General features: G+C 21.4%; 2 protein-coding genes across 8 annotated transcripts; one reads left to right on the top strand and one right to left on the bottom strand.

Moving 5' to 3' along the window:
• Positions 1–6,428: 6,428 nt before the first annotated feature.
• LOC127285288 (gustatory receptor for sugar taste 64f-like) lies at positions 6,429–18,418 on the top strand. Of its 7 annotated transcripts, XM_051311231.1 has the most exons (15): positions 6,429–6,877; positions 7,409–12,218; positions 12,317–12,473; positions 12,556–12,695; positions 15,725–15,840; positions 15,931–16,075; positions 16,137–16,255; positions 16,344–16,541; positions 16,613–16,722; positions 16,846–17,016; positions 17,301–17,473; positions 17,614–17,640; positions 17,848–18,010; positions 18,129–18,218; positions 18,282–18,418. In XM_051311231.1, the coding sequence occupies exons 4-15, from the start codon at positions 12,589–12,591 to the stop codon at positions 18,381–18,383; spliced, it is 1,521 nt and encodes a 506-aa protein (XP_051167188.1). In that variant the 5' UTR covers positions 6,429–6,877; positions 7,409–12,218; positions 12,317–12,473; positions 12,556–12,588; the 3' UTR covers positions 18,384–18,418. The 7 variants fall into 7 exon arrangements, with proteins under 7 accessions (XP_051167188.1, XP_051167190.1, XP_051167189.1 ...); XM_051311233.1 differs by lacking the exon at positions 17,614–17,640 and having other exon boundaries at positions 17,319–17,473; XM_051311232.1 differs by lacking the exon at positions 17,614–17,640.
• A 145-nt stretch (positions 18,419–18,563) lies between these two features.
• Positions 18,564–21,598, bottom strand: LOC127285290 (gustatory receptor for sugar taste 64f-like). The gene is made up of 10 exons (XM_051311234.1): positions 21,330–21,598; positions 20,566–20,899; positions 20,250–20,481; positions 20,037–20,172; positions 19,781–19,971; positions 19,581–19,672; positions 19,285–19,505; positions 19,001–19,169; positions 18,780–18,869; positions 18,564–18,704 (listed from the first exon to the last, which is right to left on the bottom strand). The coding sequence occupies exons 2-10, from the start codon at positions 20,821–20,823 to the stop codon at positions 18,639–18,641; spliced, it is 1,455 nt and encodes a 484-aa protein (XP_051167191.1). The 5' UTR covers positions 20,824–20,899; positions 21,330–21,598; the 3' UTR covers positions 18,564–18,638.
• Between the last annotated feature and the right edge of the window lie 886 nt (positions 21,599–22,484).

Below are 22,484 nucleotides of genomic sequence, written 5' to 3'. Positions count from 1 at the left end.
TAATTAAATTTTTCAACAAATTTAATTAGAAATTATTTTAAATAATGAAATAATTGAATCATCAACAATTTTTTATTTGGAACTTTTGAAAATAATTAATTTTTTAATGAGTTTGAAATTTTTGTAAATAATAATTGAATTTCGTTAATTTTAATTCATTAGTTGAAAAATAATTGAATTTTTATAGATATTGATTGAACTTTTGAATATAATTAATTTTTTAATGAACTTGAAATTTTTTAATGCAATAAATAAATTTTTTACTTTTAATTTGAATATTTTGAAAATAATTAATTTTTTATAATTAAATTTTTTAATTTTAATTCATCAGTTGTAAAATAATGGAATATTTAAAGACATTAATTGAAAATTCTTTAAAAAACTGAAATTTTAATGAATTTTAATTGAAAGTTTTTTAAATAATTGAGTTTTCGAAGAATTGTGTTTGATTTGAAAATTATTTTATTATTTATTTATCAACGATTTTAATGGAAATTTTTAAAGATAATTGAATTTATTAATTAATATTGAAAATGTTGAAAATAATTGAGTTTTCGAAGAATTTGAATTAAAAATTTTGAAACGAATTAAGACTTTTAAAGTACATATTTGAATTAAAAGCATTTAATTTTGCAATTCTTTGAAAGTAATTCAATTCTCAAAAATGTTAAATTGACATTTTTTAAAATATTGATTAAAAAATTTGTAAATAATTGAATATTTGAAGAATATTTACAAGATATTTTTGAAATTAGCTGAAATTGTTGAGGAATATTTATATTACATTTTGAATCTTAAAGTATTTGAATATTTAGTTTTTAAAATTAATGCAATTTTCAAAGAATTTTAGTTAAATATTTGAAAATTATTGAATTTTTCAAAGATTTTAATGGAAATTTTTAAAGATAATTGAATTTATGATTATTTAATTGAAAATGTTGGAAATAATTGAATTTTCGAAGAATTTGAATTGCAATTTTTGTAACGAATTAAGTTTTTGAAGAAATTATTGATCAATATTATTTAATTGCATTTTTTTTGGAAACTAATTGAATTTTTAAGATTTTTAATTTGAAGTATTTTTGAAATAATTGAATTATTTAGAACAATTTTTTTATTTAATAAAAAAAAAAACACAATTTTTTTTACATTTATTTACAAAAACTAGCATTTATTAGCTTCTGATCAAAATTAGTATTAAAAAAAGGATAGCCCTTTCCAAAAAGAAAAATTATTAAAAAAATAAATAAGTATTCTACTTTGAAGCCTGGATAATATTTTATTTTTTTAATATATAAAAATTAGTTAATACAGAGAAAATGTTATTTTTCTTACTTTTATAAAAATTTAAAAAAATGATCTTTCAAAATTTATTTGAAAATTAATAAACCCAGGTGAAGCAGCCAAAACTGATACGTGCGGGCGGGGGTCCTTCAATGGTCCAGACAGTTGCAATTTCCGTTTCCGACAGATCAAGGAAGCGTGGGCGAAGAAAGCGCCTTTTTCGTGCCCAAGGTACATTTACTCATCGTGCTCTTGACAAATAAAAAAAAAAATTTACGACCTTGTCTCCCTTTTTTGCACAGAAAAAAAAAATTGAATGATGAATTTTCTGCTTTTCTCATATTTAGCTTTTTCTCTTTCTTCTTGATTTATAATAACATATATATATAACTCTCTCGCAATTTTCCGCAAAACTAAAATAATTTCGCAAATATTTCTCAATACTTTTTCTTAACAAAAAAACAATTTTTTTTACTATTCTAATACTTTTCTGGGATCTAATTTAATTGATAGAATCAAAATTATATTTTTTTCAGTTTCTTTTAAAAACTAATTTTAAGTAAATATTCTCTAACATAGTCAATATTATATTTTTTTCATAACTTGTATTATTCGCATGCGAATGTTTAACAAAGTTTTCTTCTCTTCATTTTTATTAACTAGCATTATTTTTTTTTCCAATTTTCAATTATTTTTTTGAGAAAAATATTTTGCATTGAAAAAAAAATATTGTCAAATTTTTTTTCTCATAATTTTAAAAGATTAATAATAGTAATAATAATAATAGTAATTTATAATAATAATAATTTGTATAATAATTTTATATAATTTTTTTATTATAATAATTTTAAAAATAAATTATTAAATTGAAAATTTTAAAAAATCAAGAAATTAAAAATCGAAAATAAATTTCTTTTTCTTATTGTTTTTTTTTTTTTTCTAAATTCATAAGGGAAACGAAATGTCATGTTTATTGAATTATTGTTGATTTTGCGCAAGAGGGGTTAGAAAAAAAGAAAAAAAAAAAAAATGTTTATTAAGTTGAGCGACTTGAGAGCAAAAAAAGAAAATAAATAAATCGCAGAAAGGGGAATAAATTCTCAGAGGAAAAAAAAGAAGAAGAAGAAGAAGAAGGAGAGAATAAAAGAAGTTGCGAGACTTTTTCAAAGTCCTGTAGAGTTTTGTAGAGAGAGAGAGAGAGAGAGAGAGAGAGAGAGAGAGAGAGAGAGAGAGAGAGAGAGAGAGAGAGAGAGAGAGAGAGAGAGAGAGAGAGAGAGAGAGAGAGAGAGAGAGAGAGAGAGAGAGAGAGAGAGAGAGAGAGAGAGAGAGAGAGAGAGAGAGAGAGAGAGAGAGAGAGAGAGAGAGAGAGAGAGAGAGAGAGAGAGAGAGAGAGAGAGAGAGAGAGAGAGAGAGAGAGAGAGAGAGAGAGAGAGAGAGAGAGAGAGAGAGAGAGAGAGAGGGGGGTTAGAGGGGATGAAAAATATGACCTGCATCCCCATGGACCGGAATCTTGTTAAATCTGTCGAATTGCTTTTTTTTACCTCTAGACTAGAGAGGGATTAAAATCATATTTACTAAATATAGAATCTGATGACAAACAAAACATTTTTTTTTTGCAAATAAATTTTTTTTCTTTGATTCAATTATTTAATTATAAATTATTATTGATATTAACTTAATATTATTTATTATTATTGAATAATTTATTTTTTAAAGATAATATTAATAATAATATTATTAATTATTTAATTATTTTATTAATATTAATATTAATATTATAAATAATATTAAAAATAATAATAATAATAAATAATAAAAAATAATAAAATAATAATTAATTAAATTAATTCTATATTTACAAGAGCATGCTGCGTAAACCTTAGGGCAAGTGAATACTAATTTCTTTAAGCATTATTTAATAAAAAAAAACAAATCTAATCACAAAATTTTTCTTCGATTAACCTTGATTTGTTCCTAGAATAGTGGCTAATATTCGTAGCAAATAATCGATCGCTTTTCTTATGTAGAAACAATTGTGGACGCTTTTTGTAATTTTTCCTCTAAATTACACCCTTTTGAATTATTTATTATTCTTTTATTGGTACTAAAAATCTTTTTTTTTTTGCCAGGTAATTTACAATATTTCTAATTTGAAAAATTGTCGAAAAAAAATCGGAAAAAAATAATTTACAAATTTATATATTTTTTTTTTAATAAAGAAAAAAGAATTTTTTTTAAATTAAAATGTATTTTAAATTTTCGTTTTGTAATCACTAAAATTTTTTTATTTATCTGTACCAAAGAAATTTCAAGAAAATCTTATAAATTTCTAAAATAATATGTAGACAAGCTAATTAAGAAGCTTATTTAGAATTTAATCAGTTTTCCATGTTCAAGGCATAAAGCAAAATAATAAACAAGCTTTGTTCGTAGAATCAAAGTTGAGCTTTTAATAATAAGACTGATTTTGTAAATCATAAGTTTTGATTTAATCTATATAACTTGAAAAATTATTGTTTTGATAAAATTGAATTTTTTTTTAATAAAAATAGAGAAATATAAAAAAAAGAAAAATGTTTCCAGTCTTGAGAATGCTGTCACAAAAGCAGGCAGGAAGTAATTCAGAAGGTGAAACTGGCTCAAGTGGAAGTGGAGCTGTGACACCGGGAAGTTTTTCAAATGGCGAAGGTTCAAAGGAATTTCTTTCAACTGGAAGAACAGGGAGACGAAATGCAATGCCCGATATACTTGGACAACATGCGGAAACTGGCACCGCCGATTTGCCAGCTCGACTTGAGGCACTTTCAACTGACGTCAATCATGGTATTTTCAATATTAATTATTTAAAAATCACTTCTTCTTTTTTTTTTGACAAAAATTGTCATTTCAAATATTTCGAATTTACTGATTGATATTTAATGGAGTTGTCTCTTTCGCATATTTAATTTCATTTAAAAACGAATCAATCAAAAAAAAAAAAATCTCTTTTATTATCTAAATTTTTATTGTCAAAAATAATCAAGCTAAATTTTTCACTAAAATTTTTTTTTAAATCAATTATTTGTCATCAATTGTAATTTGTCGAAAACTTTTTTTTTTAAATATCAATGAAAATTAAGCAAAAATTCAATTATTTTCCATAATTTTTTTTTTATAAAAAAATTTAGTTCAATTTAGCCAAAAATTTTAATGCGAATTAGTTGAAAACGGACAAAAATTACATTTTCAAAGATTTTGGTTCTAATCTGCTATAAATTAAATTATTTCTAAAAAAAAGTTTTATTATCGGTTAAAAATTCCATTATTTTTCAAAAAATCAATTATTTTTCAAAATTATAATTATCAATTGATCAAAAAGTTTTTTAAAAAAAATTTCAATGAATATCAGTCAAAAATCTGAATATTTTCCAAATTTTCAATAAAAATACCAAAAAAAAATTCAATTTAGAATCCTTTAAAATTTAATTATTTTCAAAATTTTCCATTTAAAACTTTTTCGAAATTTAATAATTTCAAATAAAATTTCCAAAATTCAATTATTTTTTAATTTATTTTATAATATTCTTTGAAAATTGAATTATCTAAAATCATTTTTCAATTTTTTAATTAAAAAAATAAAAACTTTTGAAATTCAATTTTTACCTATAATTTCTAATTAATTCTTCAGTAACAGAAATAACAGAAATAATTAAAAAACTCGACACAAAAATCTCTTAAAGTTCAATTAATTTCGAAAATCTGAATTCTAAATCTTTGAATATTCAATTACTTAAAAAAAACGTCATTTAAAATTATATTTGATAAATTATTTTCAATTCTGTAAAATTTAATTATTGTCTGAAATTTAACAAAATCTTTTAAAAATTTAATTATTTCAAAAAAAAAATAACTCTTTCAAATTTCAATTATTTTTAATAATTTTAATTATTCTTTAAAAATTCAAATGTTTAAAAAAGTTACAAAAACTCTAAAATTGAATTGTAATAATTTTTTTTTTTAGAATTTTGTCCTATTTAATTTAAATTTTAAAAATTTACGTCTTCAATTCTGAAATAGAAATAAATTTTCTTGATAATATTCCTATGGAATTATTATTATTAAGGAATTATTAAAATGGATTTAATATCTATTAGTTAATTAAAGTAAAATAATTAAGTAATTAAATTTAATTAAAATAAAAAAATCGACTTTTTCGACTCATTTTAGAATGTAAATCAACTTTTTTTTGCGCCTTAAAGTCAATCCAAGGCCTGAAATAAATTATAATTTCTTTGGAATATTTTTCTAATTTTTGAACTTTAACAATAAAATAATATTAAAGGAAGCTTTTTAGATAAACATGTGTGTTTTTGTTTTTTTTTTTTTGGTTTTTAATTTTAAAAATTGTTCAATAATTGGATTTTATATAGCCGCATGAGAATGTTTACTTTCTCGTGGGACGATAAAAATGTTTTTTCTAAAAGTTATATAAGAGTAAACAGAATTTTCAATCTCAGCGCAATTGAATTGAAAGGTTTTTTTTTTTTTTATTTTTTCTTTAAATTAGGATACTTTAAAGTATTTCGTCCTTGGTTACTTTTAAAAAATTCACACTCCATAATATTACATACATTAAAAGATTGAGATATCTAATGGATTCTTAAAAAAAAAAAAAAGTTTTATGATGGAAAATCTTCTTACCTACTTGATATGCAAATAAAAGGGGATGAATTTTTAAAAACTTTTTCAAAAGTTGCGCGGATAAAGTTTTTCTATAAAAACAAAAAAAAAAGAGAGAGAGAGAGAAAGATAATTTTCCGAAAAATTTCTGGAAAAAAAAATATATATTATTTATAATTTTATGCAAATTTATTAAGAAAAAAAAAATTATAAACTGGAAAATGGATTTAAAAAAACAAATATTAAATTATTAAATATTATGTAGTAATTATTATTTTATTATTATATGCTAAATTATAAATATCGTATTAATTTACTTTAAATTAATGATTATACAATCTAAATTTAATGTGTAATTATTTTATTTATTTATTTATTTAAATTTGTATATTTTAAAAAATGTCCTCTATTGAAATAAAAAATGAATTTTCAGATAAACCGGGCACCAGCGGAATAAGTAAAACTGAAGCACATTCTTCCCAGTAGCACGCAAAAAAAATTTTTTTGGATTTTTAATGGCTCTTTTGTTCAAAAAAAAAAAAAAATTCTCAATGAATCATCAGGGGAGTTTCTCGTTATTACATCACTATATAAACATGACCAACTTGTCTAGCCAGCCTACTTTTTTTTTTCTTCTTTATGAAGGAAATTACTTCTCGGCAGAATGAGCCGTGAGAGTGAAAGACAGTCAATAACAAATGAATTGAAGGACTTTTATTCAAAAGTTTAGATCCAATTCCGTCATTGGAAATTGGTAAACTATGAAGAGGAAACAAAAGAGAAAAAAAAATCATATTCGTCACATATTTTACACTACACGAATTTGTAAATAGTACATCATTTTCGAACGATTTCATTTGAAAAAAGAGAAAAAAAATAAGGGAGCTGGATCATTATTTCGAAGACTTCCCCTCCCCCCCCAAAAAAAACTGTGGTAAGTTATTTGCAAAATAATTAAAAAGTAATTTTTTTTTGTTATTTCAAAAATATCTTACTTTTGTTTATTTACGTATTTATTATCAATTTAATTCATTAATAAATTTAATTTAATTTAACGACAAATTTAATTTAAATTAAAAATAATACATAAATGAAAGTAAATATGATTTTTTCACTCGGTCGTTTTTTTTTAGAAAATAAATGTTAATTAGGCGAAAAAAATCGAGAATGATTTTATTTAAATTAATTTAAAATTAGTAGATTTAATTTTTCTTTCCCTCGAGCTTAAAAAAGAAAATAATAAAATAATTGTGAATAAAGCTAAAAAAAAAAAATTAGTAATAAATCAGTAAATTATTAAATTCAAAAACTAAATTATTTAAAATAATAATTTAATATTATAAACAATTTGAATTTATATTTCTCGAAATTATATGCATTTTTTTAAAAATATTTATTATTTTAAATTTCGAATGCATTATTATTATTTTAATTGAAAACTAAAATTTACTCTACATAATTACAGATTTAACTTGGATTTCATTTTGCTGACTCTTCTTCTTCTTCTTCAATTATTGACTTTGTATTCTAATTAGAATATGAAATTCAAATGCAAGTTTTCAAGAGAGAAAAAACATGTTCAACGTTAAGCGGCACACGTGTACGAAAAAAAAGGCGATTTATAAGTTAAGTTTTATTTTATTATATATTTTTTTTTTTTTGTAAATAGTTGGTAAATAATTTCCCCATAAGTAGGATTTTGCTATTATAAAAAATGCAATTTTACTCTTCTATATTTTATTTATTTTTTTTGTATATAGAACTTCGAATGTAAATAATTACGAATCCAATTCAGGAGGATAAGTCAATTTTTTTGAGAAACTGATAAAATTAATAATAATTTATTATTTAATTTTTCTTTTTTTAGTGAAAATTAAGATTTTAAAATTTTTATTAATAATTGGCGATATATCAGTATTCTTTATTGTGTTCTTGTCCTTGTAAATGTCATTTTGCATTATTTATTATATTCAATAGTAATGCAGAAATTCACTCCATATAAAAATATTTCATTTCGCATTTATTTATTTCATTTTTTTACGAGCTCTCTGAAAGTAACGTTTTTTATTAATCATAACTTTTTTTTTTTGAAACTATATTTTAAAGAAAAGTATTGCATTGTTTTGATATTATAACCGAGAAGAAGTGATATATATATATATATATATATATATAAAAGAGGATTATGAGGATGTCTTTGAATTAAACGACCATTATTATGAGCCGATCGATCGACTCTATATGCCCGAGTTTTGTGGCCTCCACGCGAGTAGTATTTCTATTATTTAAGTATAACTTCGGCTTATGTTTGTGATTCACGCAAATTATTTTTATTTACTTTTTTTTTCTAATTGACAAAACATATATATTTTTATTATTCATTTTTTATTTTAAAAATTAATTTAAATTATTTTCCCTTTGAAATAAAATTTCGCTTAAAAAAAAAAAATACTGAAATTTTTTTTTTCTACTTGGAAATTAATTTTTTTTAATTTTTAATTTTTTGAAATTTTGTTTTGAAAATTTAAATTGTATTTTAAATATATATGAATCATAGACATGAATCACAAACATTTATTTTATTGTATGAAAGTTTCAATGTAGACGCAAACAGAGACTATTTCTACAATGCGTATGTGATACTGTTTGCGTCAAACTGTTAAAGAGATACAGCGAGTCTCATGAATTATAATAATATAGAAAATTTTCAAATTAAATTGCAGTAAAAAAAATTTGTGAAATTTTCTAAAAATAATTTTTGAATACAATTTTTTACAAAACAAAAAAGTTAAATTTTCAATTTTTTTTTAAAAAAAATCTATTCAAACGAAAATAAACAATTTTTTTTCTATTCATAAATAATATTGAAATCGAAAATTATTTTTAAAAAGAAAAAACAATTAATTAAATTTTTAATTTTATTCAAAAGAAATTTAACATTTTTTTTTGTCTATTTAATTGAAATCGAAAATTATTTTTAAAAAGTGATAAAATTAATTAAATTCTATTTAAAAAAAAAATAATAATAATTAAAAAAATCGAGGTATTTCTTTAACGCAAAGTACTTAGAAAAAACTATTAATAAGTGCGTAAAATAAAATTGAGACTTTGTATTTTGTGATATCTCATTTCACACATTTTTTTTTCCCCGCGAAAGAAAAATTACATAACGAGAATATGTGTGCGTATGTAAATAAAATTGTATATTTAAGAGAAAATTTCAATGTTACTAATTTGTGTACGTAATTATGATGATTGAGAGGATAAAGTTGCCAAATTAGGATAAAAATTTAATTTTTATAAATATATTAGATTTAAAAAAAAATTAAGGAACTGATATTTATTTTTTAGGAATTTCACGATATTAAGTTATGAATTAAATCTATATTAAGATACATGAACATAATATTCAATTTTGATGCGACTATCCTCTTGAGAGTAATGTAACTTCGATTTTATATAGTTAGTATATATATATATATTCATGACATATTTACTTACTACTCAATTTAAAAATTAAAAGAAAAAATGAACAAATTGTACACCGAACAAAAGTTGTACAATTGGGACAAATTGTAAATATATTATCTGTATTTAAAAAAAAAGAGAACAAAACCTCGAAAAAACTGTAAAAAAATAAGGCAAAAGGGGCGCACGAATCTCTCATAAAAATCATTAATTAGAATTTTTATTAGAAATTATTTTTTAAACGAATTTTCAATTTTCGAATTAAAATTCGATAGTTTTTCGTTTTTTAATACGAATTTTTACGTAATAAAATTTTTAGCTACCAAATTTTTCTTTAGTAGAATTTAATGTGTTTCGAATTTTTAAATGACAAAAATTCCAAATCACCGAATTTTAATTTAAGCGAATTTAATCAAATTTTAATTTGTCCGAATTTGAATTTGTTCGAATTTTTATTTGTACGAATTTTTAAGGCGACGAATTTTCCTTTGTCCGAAATTACAAATGGCCGAACGAACAATCGACAGAAAGAATTTGGCGCAATTTTTGAAAATTGACAAATTAGAAATTATCAAGAAAATTGTGATTGGTCAATTTTCAAAAATTGCGCCGAATTCTTTCTGTCGATTGTTTATTCGGTCATTTTTAATTTTGGACCAAGAAAAATTCGTCGCCTTAAAAATTCGAACAAATTAAAAATTCGGACAAATTAAAATTCAGTGAATTGGAATTTCTGTCATTTAAAAATTCGATTAAATTAAAAGTCCAATAAATTAAAAATTCGGTGAATTCGAATTTCTGTCATTTAAAAATTCGAACCACATAAAATTCGATAAAATTAAAATTTTTTTATATAATAAAATATAATGTAAGGAAAATGACTGCATTATAAAAATTCTGCCAAACAAAAATTTAGTAGCTAAAAATTTTGTTAAGTAAAAATTCGTATAAAAAAAAGAAATTCTATTTCAAATGCTTATTCAAAAAAATGAATATTCGTCTAAAAAATAATTAATTTCTAATAAAATTCATTCAAAATGAAAATTCTATTTAAATAGTTTTCATGATTTTTATGGAATAATCGTTTGTCCCGATAAACTTCTTTGGCAAAAATTTTCAAAATTATTCCAATCCTTTTTTCTTTATTTTTTTTTTTTACTATTTTTGTATTTCATTTTCAAAATTGATAAAATATGGAATTAGAAAATTGAAAAAATTCAAAAATAATTGTCATAAAAATGAAAATTAAATTTAATTTCCTTTTTTTTTTGAGAAATAAATTGGATAAAAATTTAAAATTTTTGCCACTGTTTCAACTTGAAAAAAATAAATTTGTACAACTGGAAGAGAAAAAAAATTTGGACAATATTTTTACGTCTAAAAATCGATTTTTCTTGACTATTTGTACATGATATTTCTTATTCTCGAAAATCCTTGAAAAAAAGAGGATATATCATTAAAAAAAAAAAAAAAAAAAAAAAAAAAATTCCATAAACGAGAGAGAAATAGAGATTTGCTAATAATTTTTCTAGATTAATTAATAAATAAATAGATGTGTCAATTAAATAACAAAAAAAAAGAAAAAACTGAGAAAGGAATTGGAATTTTTTTTTTTTTTAAATAAATTAATCTACGAAAAATAAAATTATAAGAATTTTACATCGAATGCTCGAAAAAATGATCTCATAATTGGTGAAATGACACCATTTATTTAATATTAGCTTTATTGTATAATTTTTATAGATTTTTGGGTGTGCCAATATAAAAAAAAAATTGTTTTCTTTTTCAAATTTTCTAGCTTCAAAAAAAAAGAATTGTTTTTTTTTGAAATCTTGTGTGAATTTTTTTTTTTAAATTAGAAAACAATTTAATTAATAAGTGTGTGATCCATGACAAGATAAAAAAAACCTCATTTTTCACATTATTGTCATTTTGAAGCTTTCTCATTAAAAAAAATGAAAAAAAAAGCTAGTCGTTTATTTTTATCAAACGTGTTAATGCTGGACATTACAAAATAAAATATCGTTCGCAGAGTATCATTTTGTCGAGAAATTAATTATCCTTGTCAATTTGATGGAATCTCATATAGTTTGAAAAACAAAAAGGGTTTTCTTTTTCCGAGTGTGTGTGTGTGTGTGTATAATCGTTTTATCTCTTTTAAAATGTTTTATGAAACTTTATTAAATGCGTTCAATGTTGGTCATATTGTAAACACGATTTTATCATATATTCCAGGATATTATGTTTGAGAGGGTTTTTTTTTTCGTTAAGTCGACAATAAACTTCGAGAGGAAATTCAAATATCCTCGATTTCCGGAATCGGATAAAAATTGAAAAATTTCTTTATTTTTTATATTTAAAGAAAAAAAATATTTCAAAATTAAATTTTTAATTGATAATTTTTTTTTTATTAAATTATATTTAATTTCGAATTAATTCGAAACGGAATTAAAATTCAAAAGGGAAATTCAGTTTTGGATTAGAAAAAAAAAAAAAACTTTATTTTTCATTAAAATTGACAAAATTGAAAATCAGAATTTTTCTAAAGAAAACTATTTGTTATTTTACGAAACTGAATAAAAAAAATAAATAAATAAGAGATATCATTAGGGGAGGAAAAAAAACATCCGAGTATTTTTTCATGTTTGCTTCGATATTGACATAAAATAAATGTCATTTCTTCTTGTTTTTCGAATCGAACGTGGCGTGAATATCAACTGACACAACCCTTTTTTATCAGATGGCGATTTCTTTTTTATTCTTCGTGCGGATCATCAGTTTATAAAGTTAACCCGCGAGTGTAACAGGTAGTTTTTTTAAAAATTCTTTTTTTTTTTACAACACAATATTTTATCTTATTTACTTTCATCTTGTTCACAATAATAATTATTTACATGTTCATTAGATTTATTTTTCTACCAAAAAAAAAGAAATCAGAGTACAAGAAATTTTTTCTCAAATTTGATTTATTATTTGAATTCAAAAATTTAAGTAGATAAAAATTGGATTTTCCAATTTTTAAAGAAGATTCTTTGTTTTTTAATTTCAGTGGAAAAAAGAAGGTAAATTTTGAAATTAATTTCTTTAATTAAATTAATAAAATATTTAACTTACGAAATTTGGTATTAATTTATTTTTGTTTAGCAAAAAAGATGATGAATCAATGAAGTGAATAAAATGAAATCGAGTAATTTTGAATTGGTGACCAAAACATCAGCTGTCGATAGAATGTTACTTCCTCGTTCATCAAAAATTATTCCTTCTTCTAATGAAGATAATGAGGGGTGAGTGAAATAAAAAAAAATATTTATTTCTATAATCAACAGTAGAAAAATTGTGAAAAAAACGAAATTTCATTTATTATAATTAATGGAAAAAATTAATAAATAATAAATAAACAAAATAAAATATTAAATGGTAAATCAAAAAAATTGTAAAAATATAAAATTGTATAAAATAGTAAATAAAATTGTAAAATTAATAAAAAATTAATTTAAAAAATTAAAAATTAATTTAATATTAAATTAATAGTCAAATTACGAATTTAATATAATTATATTACAATATTAATAATATAATAATAAATATAAAAGCCATAAAAGTAGGAAAGAAATCAAAGCTAAGAGCTCATCATTTAAAAGCATTTTTTTTTATAGATCATATATCAAATAAAAAAGAAATCTGTTGACTCAGTAATTTTAATCTAGAAAAAACGAAGAAGATGGAAATTTTCTTGAAACGAAAATTGAATTAACTCTTCATTATTTTTTTAACAATTATCTTTTTAAATATATTAATATCAATTTTTTTTTAATTTTCTTTTTAAATGTAAAAATAATTTCAAACTGAGAAATGCATAATTTTATTGAATTTTTTCAATGTTTATTTAACACTCTTTGTACTATATAACGAGGTTTATCTTTCTCTATTATCAAACAACTCTTTTTTTGTCATACAAGTTTTTTTTTATATAAAGCTAGAGTTGATCGCAAAAAAAAAATTCCCAAAGAAAATAAGAAGAGCTACAAATTTTTTTATTATAAAATACTTAAATTTTAAAATTATTAAATACAAAATATTAAATATTAACATTAAATAAAAAATAATAAAAATAATAAAAAAAAGGTGACCAAAAAGCGACATAATTTTAATATTATTATTATAATTTTGAATTAAATAGATAATTAATTATATAATAATAAAATGCTTGGTCTGTCCTTCTGTCCTAACTTGAAGTTGGCCTTTTCTGATTTCATGTTTTTTTTTGAATAGTAATCTTATGACGTGTCAAATTTTGACAATTCTTTTTCTCATTTTTGCCAAAGTTGTATAATTGTGTTTCCAAATTTCGGAATAAGTTTCTTTAAAATTCAAAATTCGAAAATTCAATTCACGAAGCTGAAGTACACAACGTTTACCAACGAAATTTTTTAAAAGTTGTATATTGGTTCAAAAATTGTATACAAATACAAAAAATTTATGATGAGAAAAAAGATGCGCCAGGAAATTTCGTACTAGATAGTAATTTGAAAAAAATTTATTTTTAAAAATTAATTTTTAAGGTACCAGGGGCCAACGAATACCTATTAAATATTAATTATAAATACACAGGCCTCGAATCAACTTAAAGACACAAAAAGTCGTTTTAGTCGATTTACATTCCAAAAAAAGTGGATTTATTTTTTATTTTAACAAAAATATTTTACAGATTTTAAAATAAAAAATTTTTTTTTTAATAATAATCATTTTCGAAGGGTTAAAGTTGAAATTTTGAAAAATAATTAAATTTCAAAAGATATTGTTAATTTTCAAACAATTATTAAATTTTACAGAACTAAAAATAATTTATCAAACAATTTTTGGAAAATATTTTTTAAATTTAATTGAATTTTCAAAGATTTAAAATTGAGATTTTTGAAATAAATTGAAACTTTAAGTGTTTTGTAATTAAAATTTTAGATAATTTCACTAAAAATTTATTAGAAAATGCGGACAAAATACAATAATTTGAAAATCATTTTTAATTGAAAAATGGTTTCAGATAGTTGAATTTTCAAAGAATATTATTAAAATAGTTAAAAATAATTGAATTTCCTTAGAGTTATAATTGAAATTATTAAATTACAAAAAAAAAATTTTCGATGGAAAATTTTAGAAATAATAAAATTTTAGATGCTTTTAAATTTAAATTATTGAAAATTCAATTAATTTTGAATTTAAATTTTTGATAATAATGAAATTTAATTTGTTTTTAAATTTGGAAAATAATTGAATTTCAGTTCATTTTGAATTGAAAATTTTGGGAAATAATTAAATTTTAATTGAAATTTTGGATAATAATTTAATATTTAAGTTGATTTTTGATTGAAAATTTAGATAATTAATTTTGAATAGAAATTTTATAAAATAATTGAATTTTATTTCATTTTAAATTAAAAACTTGGTAAATAATTAAATTTTAAATTGAAAATTTTAAATAATTATTGGATTTTTAATTGATTTTGAATTAAAATTTCGGGTAATAATTTAATTTCAGTTTATTTTGAATTGAAAATTTTGGATAATAATTTAATTTAAGTTCATTTTTGATTGAAAATTTAGATAATTAATTTTGAATAGAAATTTTAGAAAATAATTGAATTTTATTTCATTTTAAATTGAAAACTTGGTAAATAATTAAATTTCAAATTGAAAATTTTGAATAATTATTGGATTTTTAATTGATTTTGAATTAAAATTTCGTGTAATAATTGAATTTTAGTTTATTTTGAATTGAAATTTTTAAAAAATAATTCAATTTTATTGTGATATTTTTTTTAAAAGATTATAAACAATTGTTAAATTTCATAAAAATTTTAATTGAAAAATAGTTTATGATAATTCAATTTCTGAAGAATTTCATTAAAATTATTAAAAATAATTAATTTAGTGAAGAATCATTTTAGTTCAAAATTTGTTAAATAATTGAATTGAAGAAGATCTAAAGAAGATCTACATTTTATATTAAAAAAATGTATTTTATTTACATTTTTTTCAAATGTAAAAAAAAATGTCGCATTTTATCAAAATAAGTCGATAAAAGTCGGAATAAGTCGTATAATCCGAGGCCTGAAACATATATAATTTTCATTATTATCATTTAATATGTAATAATATTCTAATAAATTATATTATTATTAATAATATTAATCTTTAATTTCTTTATAACAAACAATTAAATACTCAAGTTGGCGCGCTTTCGCGCGTTTAATTTTGCTAATTAAATAATAAAATATTATTCGAAATTGTAATGTTTTGAAAATTTTTTTTTCAGATTTGAAGGAGAAGAATCAAATTTGTCAGTTATTCATTCGTCAAGATTATTTAAAAGTGATTCGTTACTTGAACGATTTTTAAAAGAAACTGAAAAAATGGAAAACTCCCCTAAACGTACATGAATTTTTGTTTCTCCTTCTTTTTTTTTTTTTTTTTTTGTTTGGCAAATTATTGTAAATTATATAAAAAGAATGTTTTTTGCAGCTGCAAGTCCAATTGTCAATAATCAACGAAAAATTTTCAATTCTGATAGTTTTATTGTTGCAATAAGACCAATAATTGTATTAGCACAATGTTTTGCTTTACTTCCTGTCGATGGAACAAATACCACTGATGCCCGTGAAATAAAGTACATGTCAATTTTTCTCTTCATTTTTTTTTCAGTATTTTCAAGAAATTTTTTTTTCTAGATTCACATGGAAGAGTCTCAAGGTATTTTATTGTTTTGTTGCGACAATTGGAACAGCAGTTTTAACAGGTTTCAGCATTCATGGCGTTGCGACAAGTACAATAACATCAAAAAAAACAAGTGAATTTTTTTTTTCTTTATAAAAAAGAAATTTAAAAAAAAATTATTTTTATAATATTAATAATTTTTGTTTATTTACTTTTTAAAGCTAATGTGGTATTTTTTGCAACAACTGGTGTGACTACTTTACTTTTATTGAAATTGGCACGAAAATGGCCTGAATTTTCAGTAACTTGGCAAAATATGGAACAGGAATTATCGATGAGACGAAATCGACGAATTTCAAAATATAGTCTCGCTGCTAAATTTAAAATTATAACTTTTATTATTATGATGCTGGCTGCCTGTGAGTTTTTTCTCTCGTAATTTTTTTTTTCAGATGAATAATTGAAATATTTGTTTTTTTTTTCTAAATAGTAGAACACACGTTATCAATTCTCTCAGGATATGTAAGTGCCGTTGAATGTACAGCTTTGAAAAATGATACCGATATTATGATCGCTTATTTTACATATCATTATCCTCAGGTATTTATTAATTTAAAAATATTTTTACCACAGGCAAAATAATAATGAAAAAAAAAATTAAATTTCAATTAAAAAATTGAAATATTTCAATTCAATTCAAAAGGAAATATTTTTTATTTACAGATTTTAAAATCGTCAACGTTTACAATTTGGCAGGGAATTCTAGTTCAATTTGTCAATATACTTAGCACATTCTCTTGGAATTTTATAGATCTCTTTTTAATTCTCATTAGTATTGCAGCAACGGATCAATTTCGACAATTAAATAGTCGATTATACGCCATTAGAGGAAAGGTAAATTTTCAAAATTACAAAAAAAAATCCCTTTCACAAATTCTTTATTTACTTTTTCACGTATTTTTTATTTTGCTCAATTTTTTTTTCAAAATTCAAAAGCAAATATTTTTTTTCCATAACTTTTTTTTTAAATTAAAGAAACTAAATTTGAAAAGAGGAATTTTTATTTAAAAATTTTTTTGAAAAAATTTATTTTTATTATTATTACTTAGCTTTGCATGGTAATTTTTGTTAAAGAAATTTTATTTTTTTTTTTAAATTAAAAATCAACGTACGATTAGCACTGTTTCGTTGTGAAGGCGATGCCAGAATGGTGGTGGGCTGAAGCAAGAATTGATTTCAATCGTCTCTCAACAATGACAAGATACATTGATTCACACATCTCGGATATTGTCCTATTGTCCTTTTCAACGAATCTCTACTTCATCTGCATTCAACTTCTTCATTCCTTCAAGTATTTTTCAATTTTTCTAATTTTTCATAGGCTTTAAATTTCAAACTCCTCTTGTTTTAATAAACTGTTGTTTTTTATAGATCTCCAAAATATTTGTATATTTATTGAATTTAATAATATTTGTATTTTACTTTCTAAAGCTTTCTCGAATGGCAAGTTTTCTCGAGGTACTTCAAAATATTAATTCCAATTTTGAAAAGTAGTACCAAAAAAAAAAAAAAGTAGAAAAATATAAAAATTTATTTTTATTAAAATTTGTGTGATAAAAAAAAATTTTTCTATTTAAAAAATTGTAGAGGAATTGAAACAAAAAAAAAAAGGAAAAAAATTTAATTCAATTAAAAAGTAATTGAAATTCTTTAATTTATAAACAGTCCAATGAGAAATGCAGTGCAGACAACGTACTTTTGTTTTTCATTTGGATTTCTTTTGGTGAGGACCGCTGCAGTTTCTCTATTTGCCGCAGGTGTACATGATGAATCAGTGCTTGCGGCTCCAATTTTATATAGTGTCTCAACATCCAATTATTCACCAGAGGTATATTACTGCGAAAAGGAAAGAAAAAATAAAAAAAAATTTAATTAATAAAAAAAAAAAAAACTAATTCAATTTACAATAAAAAATTCTTTTATTTAATTTTTTTTTATTTCGTCAGGTTGATAGATTTTTGACTCAAGTAACCACGGATAACATCAGTTTTACAGGAATGAAATTCTTTTCCATTACACGAGGTCTTGTTTTGACGGTATGTAAAGGAAAAAAAAAAAAAAAATTAATATTTAAAATTAATTTTTTTTATACTTTTCAGGTAGCAGGAACCATTGTTACCTATGAACTCGTTCTTGTGCAATTTAATTCAGTACAACAAAATGAACCATCAAATATAACTAAGGTCTGTGAACTAAAATAAAATTATATAGAAATAAATAAAAATTATTAGATTAATTTTTCTCTCTTTTTTTTGAAATGAATTTCCTTCTTATTCATAATAAGAATTATCCCATAATTTATGGGAAAAAGAGAAAAATATTAAAGTCGTTAACAACAAATTAAAAAGAATAAAAAAATAGTTAATATAATTTTTTTTTCTCGTGTAGATAGAAATTATCTTCCATCAGTGTCAATAGCACTGATTGATAAAAAAAAATCACTTTTTTTTCTCTATTTATTGTTTTAAAGCCATGTTGAATTGTAGAAGTACAACTTCGTATGTTACAATTGCTCCAGCCACCTTAAAATAAATATAATATTTAAACAATAAATTTAATTTTTATTAGAAAAATATTTTAATATCAATATTTTATACCGCAAGCATGAAATTTCTTGTAATTGAAAAAAATCGTAATCCCGTCAAGGCCACTTCATCGGTGGTGAGTTGAACTTGAAGTCTTTGAGCCTGTGAATCAGATTAAAAAAAAAAATAAATTTAAATATGGTAAATATGTCACAAATCGTGACAATAATCAGGATTTTCTCTAACTTATAATTTTCAACATGCACTAAGTTTTTTTTTTTTTTTTTTAATACCTCTCCAGTAAATGTCGACGGTGGACAATTATAAAGATAGGGTAACACAATTTTACTCTGATCGTTTATTCTCGCTGCTAATAAAGTTACAGCAATTGTCCGTCCAATAAGAAAGAAAAATGAACCAAAAAAATAAATCACACTCACAATTCTTCCATCGTCAGGAAGTCTAAAATAAAATTATTTTTAATTAATTCTATTTTTTTTTAATTTAATTAACTTATTAATTTTTAATAACTAATAATTTTTTTTTTTTAAATTTAATTATCGAAAAAAAAACTTACGAAAGACCATTGAGAAGTTGGAGGCAAATAAAATAGAGATTATTAACGAATGAGAGAAAAATAATAGAAGAAATTTTTTGATCGACTTTTTTCACTAAAGTACTAAGAATTGCATAATATTCACGCAATTGTTTCCATTCATCGGGTGTAAATGTTGCAGAAGTATTATTTGAAATTATTTTATTTAATTGTTTATATCTTTCAGCCAAACCGGTAGAAACCTGTAGAATAAAAAAGTAGAACATAAAAATATATAGAAATAAAAATAAATTTTTTTTTAAATTAAATAATTTTACCAGCATAATAAAAACATCGGTGAAATTCCAAGTGAATGTTGCTATTCGACTTAATACAAATGTAAATAGACCAAGGGTAAAATTATAGTCAACTGAAAAAAATTTTTTTCTTTTTGAAAATTAATTCTCAATTTTAGAATAATTAATAATAATAATTATTATTATTATTATTATAATTATTAATAATAATTAATAATTACCATTTTTTATTAAAAACGGATGCGACTTTATTGTGTAAATTTGAAGAAATTTGTCAAATGTCGAATTGCCCCAAATTTCATTGGGTGTATTTGCAATTACACTGAGAATATGTTCAATTAATGCGGGAATAAAAATTGATGCTGTTATTAGTGAAAATTTACATCTTAATTTTGGTCTTTCACCTTTACCTCTAAAAATTAATTAAATTAGTAATTATCATTTCTTGAATAATTTAATTTAAATTAATGATATTACCTATCGATATATTCCTCCATGGCTCTCCAATCATGTTGTAAAGATATCCATCCTGGGCAGAGATTTAAAAAAAGAATTGTTCCAAATAAACTGTTTCCATAAAATACAGCTCCCACTGTAGCATCAGCTATTCCTCCTTTGAAAAAAGAAAAAAATTTTATTTTCAAATTCAAAATTTTATTATTCTAGATTAAAAATAAATAAATTTATTACCATGAACTTTAAATGAACTGGTATTTAATGTTTTCACCATGTGAATCAAACAAATTAATGACATAATTAAACTTCCAATAATTACAATATAAGTATATATAGTTCGTGGTGAAGTTTTTAAAAATTTAAATTTTTCCGGTAAATTTGATTTTATTCCAGATATTGGTAAGAGACCGAAAAATTGTGCCGTCAATAAAACAAGACCAATTGCATTTGCAAAATATTCAGAATTCTGTAAAAAAAAAAAAATTTTTACAAGTATATTGATAATGATAAGCTATTTTTTATATTAAAATTATAATTTAATTTTACTCACCGATTCCAATGAATTGTCACGTTTAAAATGAATTCTTTTATTCAAATTTATATTCCTTTTGATGAATGATTTTTCCGGTAATTTATTATCATTTATATTTTTTTTGTCAGATATTTCAAAGAATGGATAAATTTTATTATTTTCATTCTTAGACGTATCGGCAACAGAAATTTCAATTTTTTTAATTACCATTTTTTTATCTATCGGAGAAATTTTTACTCCCTTTCCACTCTTTTTTCTTAATGATATACTTTTCATTTTTAATTTTCTATTCTCATTCTTCTATTTATAAATTTAATTTTTGTTTATTATATATCGCAAATTCTGAAATAATCTTAAAAAAACAATTCTCAAATAAACTTAGAATTAACATATAAAATAATGAAAAGAGAAACTTTTCTTAATACATAAATTTTTTTTTCAAACTGACGTGAAATTTATTATTTTCTAGTATAGGTTTCACTAAATCGATTAATTATTATAATTATGATCTTTATAATCTGAAACTGAAAAATAAAGCCATTTTGAACATTTTTATTGAATAAATTTTTGTTGTTAAAAAATATTATTTATTAAAATATTATTATTATTAAAATATATTAGTAATTTAAAACTAAATATTAGGAAAATGAATTACTAATTAATTGAAAATAAATTACTTTTTTTTCAAATTTTTAAATTTTGGCAAAATATATAATAATGACAAAATTAAAGGAGTTGATTAATATTTTTTATAATGGTTCGAGTTTTTTTTTTATACTTACATTTGTAACAATGAAAATTCGCGCTAATTTTTGAAACCACTCTCTTGTAAGCGAAAATGATGACTGAAGTATTAACTTTAAAAACTAATAAAAGTTATATGCACATGCGCTATTTTCATATCTCAATCAAACTCGCGACTTAAATTTAATATTTACCTTATAGAAAGTCAATTAAATTTGTTTTTTTTATTTAAAAAGCATTTTCTATCAATTGTAAAATTAATTATTTTTTTTTATAAACACCTTATCATTTAAATTTAAATAATAACATTTAAATATCAAAATTTATTTTCCAGAAAATATTCAATTTTCTAATTCGATTTTCCAATTCGATTTTCCAATTCAATTTTCTAATTCGATTTTTAAATTCAATTTTTTTTTGAATTTTTTTTTTTTTTAATTCAAATTTTTTTTTTATATAGAAAAAATATACAAATAGCTAAGTTTTTTTTAATTTGATTAGTGATTACAATTAACGAGAAAATTACAGACCAATTTTTGAGTCATAACAAGAATTTATCATCTCATTATTATGCGGCATCACGCAATCTTTGTTTATTCTAATTTTTCCATAGAATTCTTTATACATGGAAAAAAGAAAGTTGCTATAGTAAAATAAAAAAAAAAACTTTAGAAATTGAAAATTAAATAATTGGGTAATAATTGTAATTTCAGGGTGTCTAATAACAGCTAGGAAAAAAATTTTCTGACTTTTCCCTTACCTAAATTACACTAAAAAATTTTTATTTTGATCAAATAAAATTTATTTTGATACAATTAAGTCATTTACCTGCGTCTATTATACACTAATTTTATATGTATTTGAACCAAATAAATAATGTTTCGTAAAAAATAAAATATTTAAGTGAAATAAATAAACTAATTGGGGACGTATAAATATTTTCAAGATTTAATTTAAAAGAATTTTTACGGCGTCAAATATTAAATTATTAAATTTTTATTTAGTAAAATTTATATGAAGCAGATTTTCTAGTACATCGAATTTCAAGTTAATACAATTTCAATTTAAAGGAATTTATGTCGAGAAAAATTGCATAAAGAGAAAATTTTTTTAACAAAATTTTTATTTTAGTAAATTTCGATTTATCAAAATAAATACTGAACAGAATTGTCATTGAATAAATCAACAATTAA

This window comes from Leptopilina boulardi, unplaced genomic scaffold (genome assembly GCF_019393585.1).
Source record: "Leptopilina boulardi isolate dan_hultmark-lab unplaced genomic scaffold, ZJU_Lbou_2.1 LbouV2_330, whole genome shotgun sequence".
Classification (NCBI taxonomy): Eukaryota; Metazoa; Arthropoda; class Insecta; order Hymenoptera; family Figitidae; genus Leptopilina; species Leptopilina boulardi.
The sequence above is the reverse complement of the archived record's forward strand: the minus strand, read 5'-3'. Positions and strand labels throughout refer to the sequence as shown.

What these genes read in the sequence shown, in the direction of transcription:
- LOC127285288 (XM_051311227.1), top strand. Translation starts at nt 12,589, where the DNA reads ATGAAATCGAGTAATTTTGAATTGGTGACCAAAACATCAGCTGTCGAT. An exon ending in TCTAATGAAGATAATGAGGG is followed by an intron (nt 12,696 to 15,724) that starts GTGAGTGAAATA and finishes TTTTTTTTTCAG; the next exon opens with ATTTGAAGGAGAAGAATCAA. An exon ending in GAATGGCAAGTTTTCTCGAG is followed by an intron (nt 17,641 to 17,847) that starts GTACTTCAAAAT and finishes ATTTATAAACAG; the next exon opens with TCCAATGAGAAATGCAGTGC.
- LOC127285290 (XM_051311234.1), bottom strand. Translation starts at nt 20,823, where the DNA reads ATGAAAAGTATATCATTAAGAAAAAAGAGTGGAAAGGGAGTAAAAATT. An exon ending in TCCGTTTTTAATAAAAAATG is followed by an intron (nt 19,673 to 19,780) that starts GTAATTATTAAT and finishes AATTTTTTTCAG; the next exon opens with TTGACTATAATTTTACCCTT. An exon ending in CAACTTCTCAATGGTCTTTC is followed by an intron (nt 19,170 to 19,284) that starts GTAAGTTTTTTT and finishes ATTTTATTTTAG; the next exon opens with ACTTCCTGACGATGGAAGAA.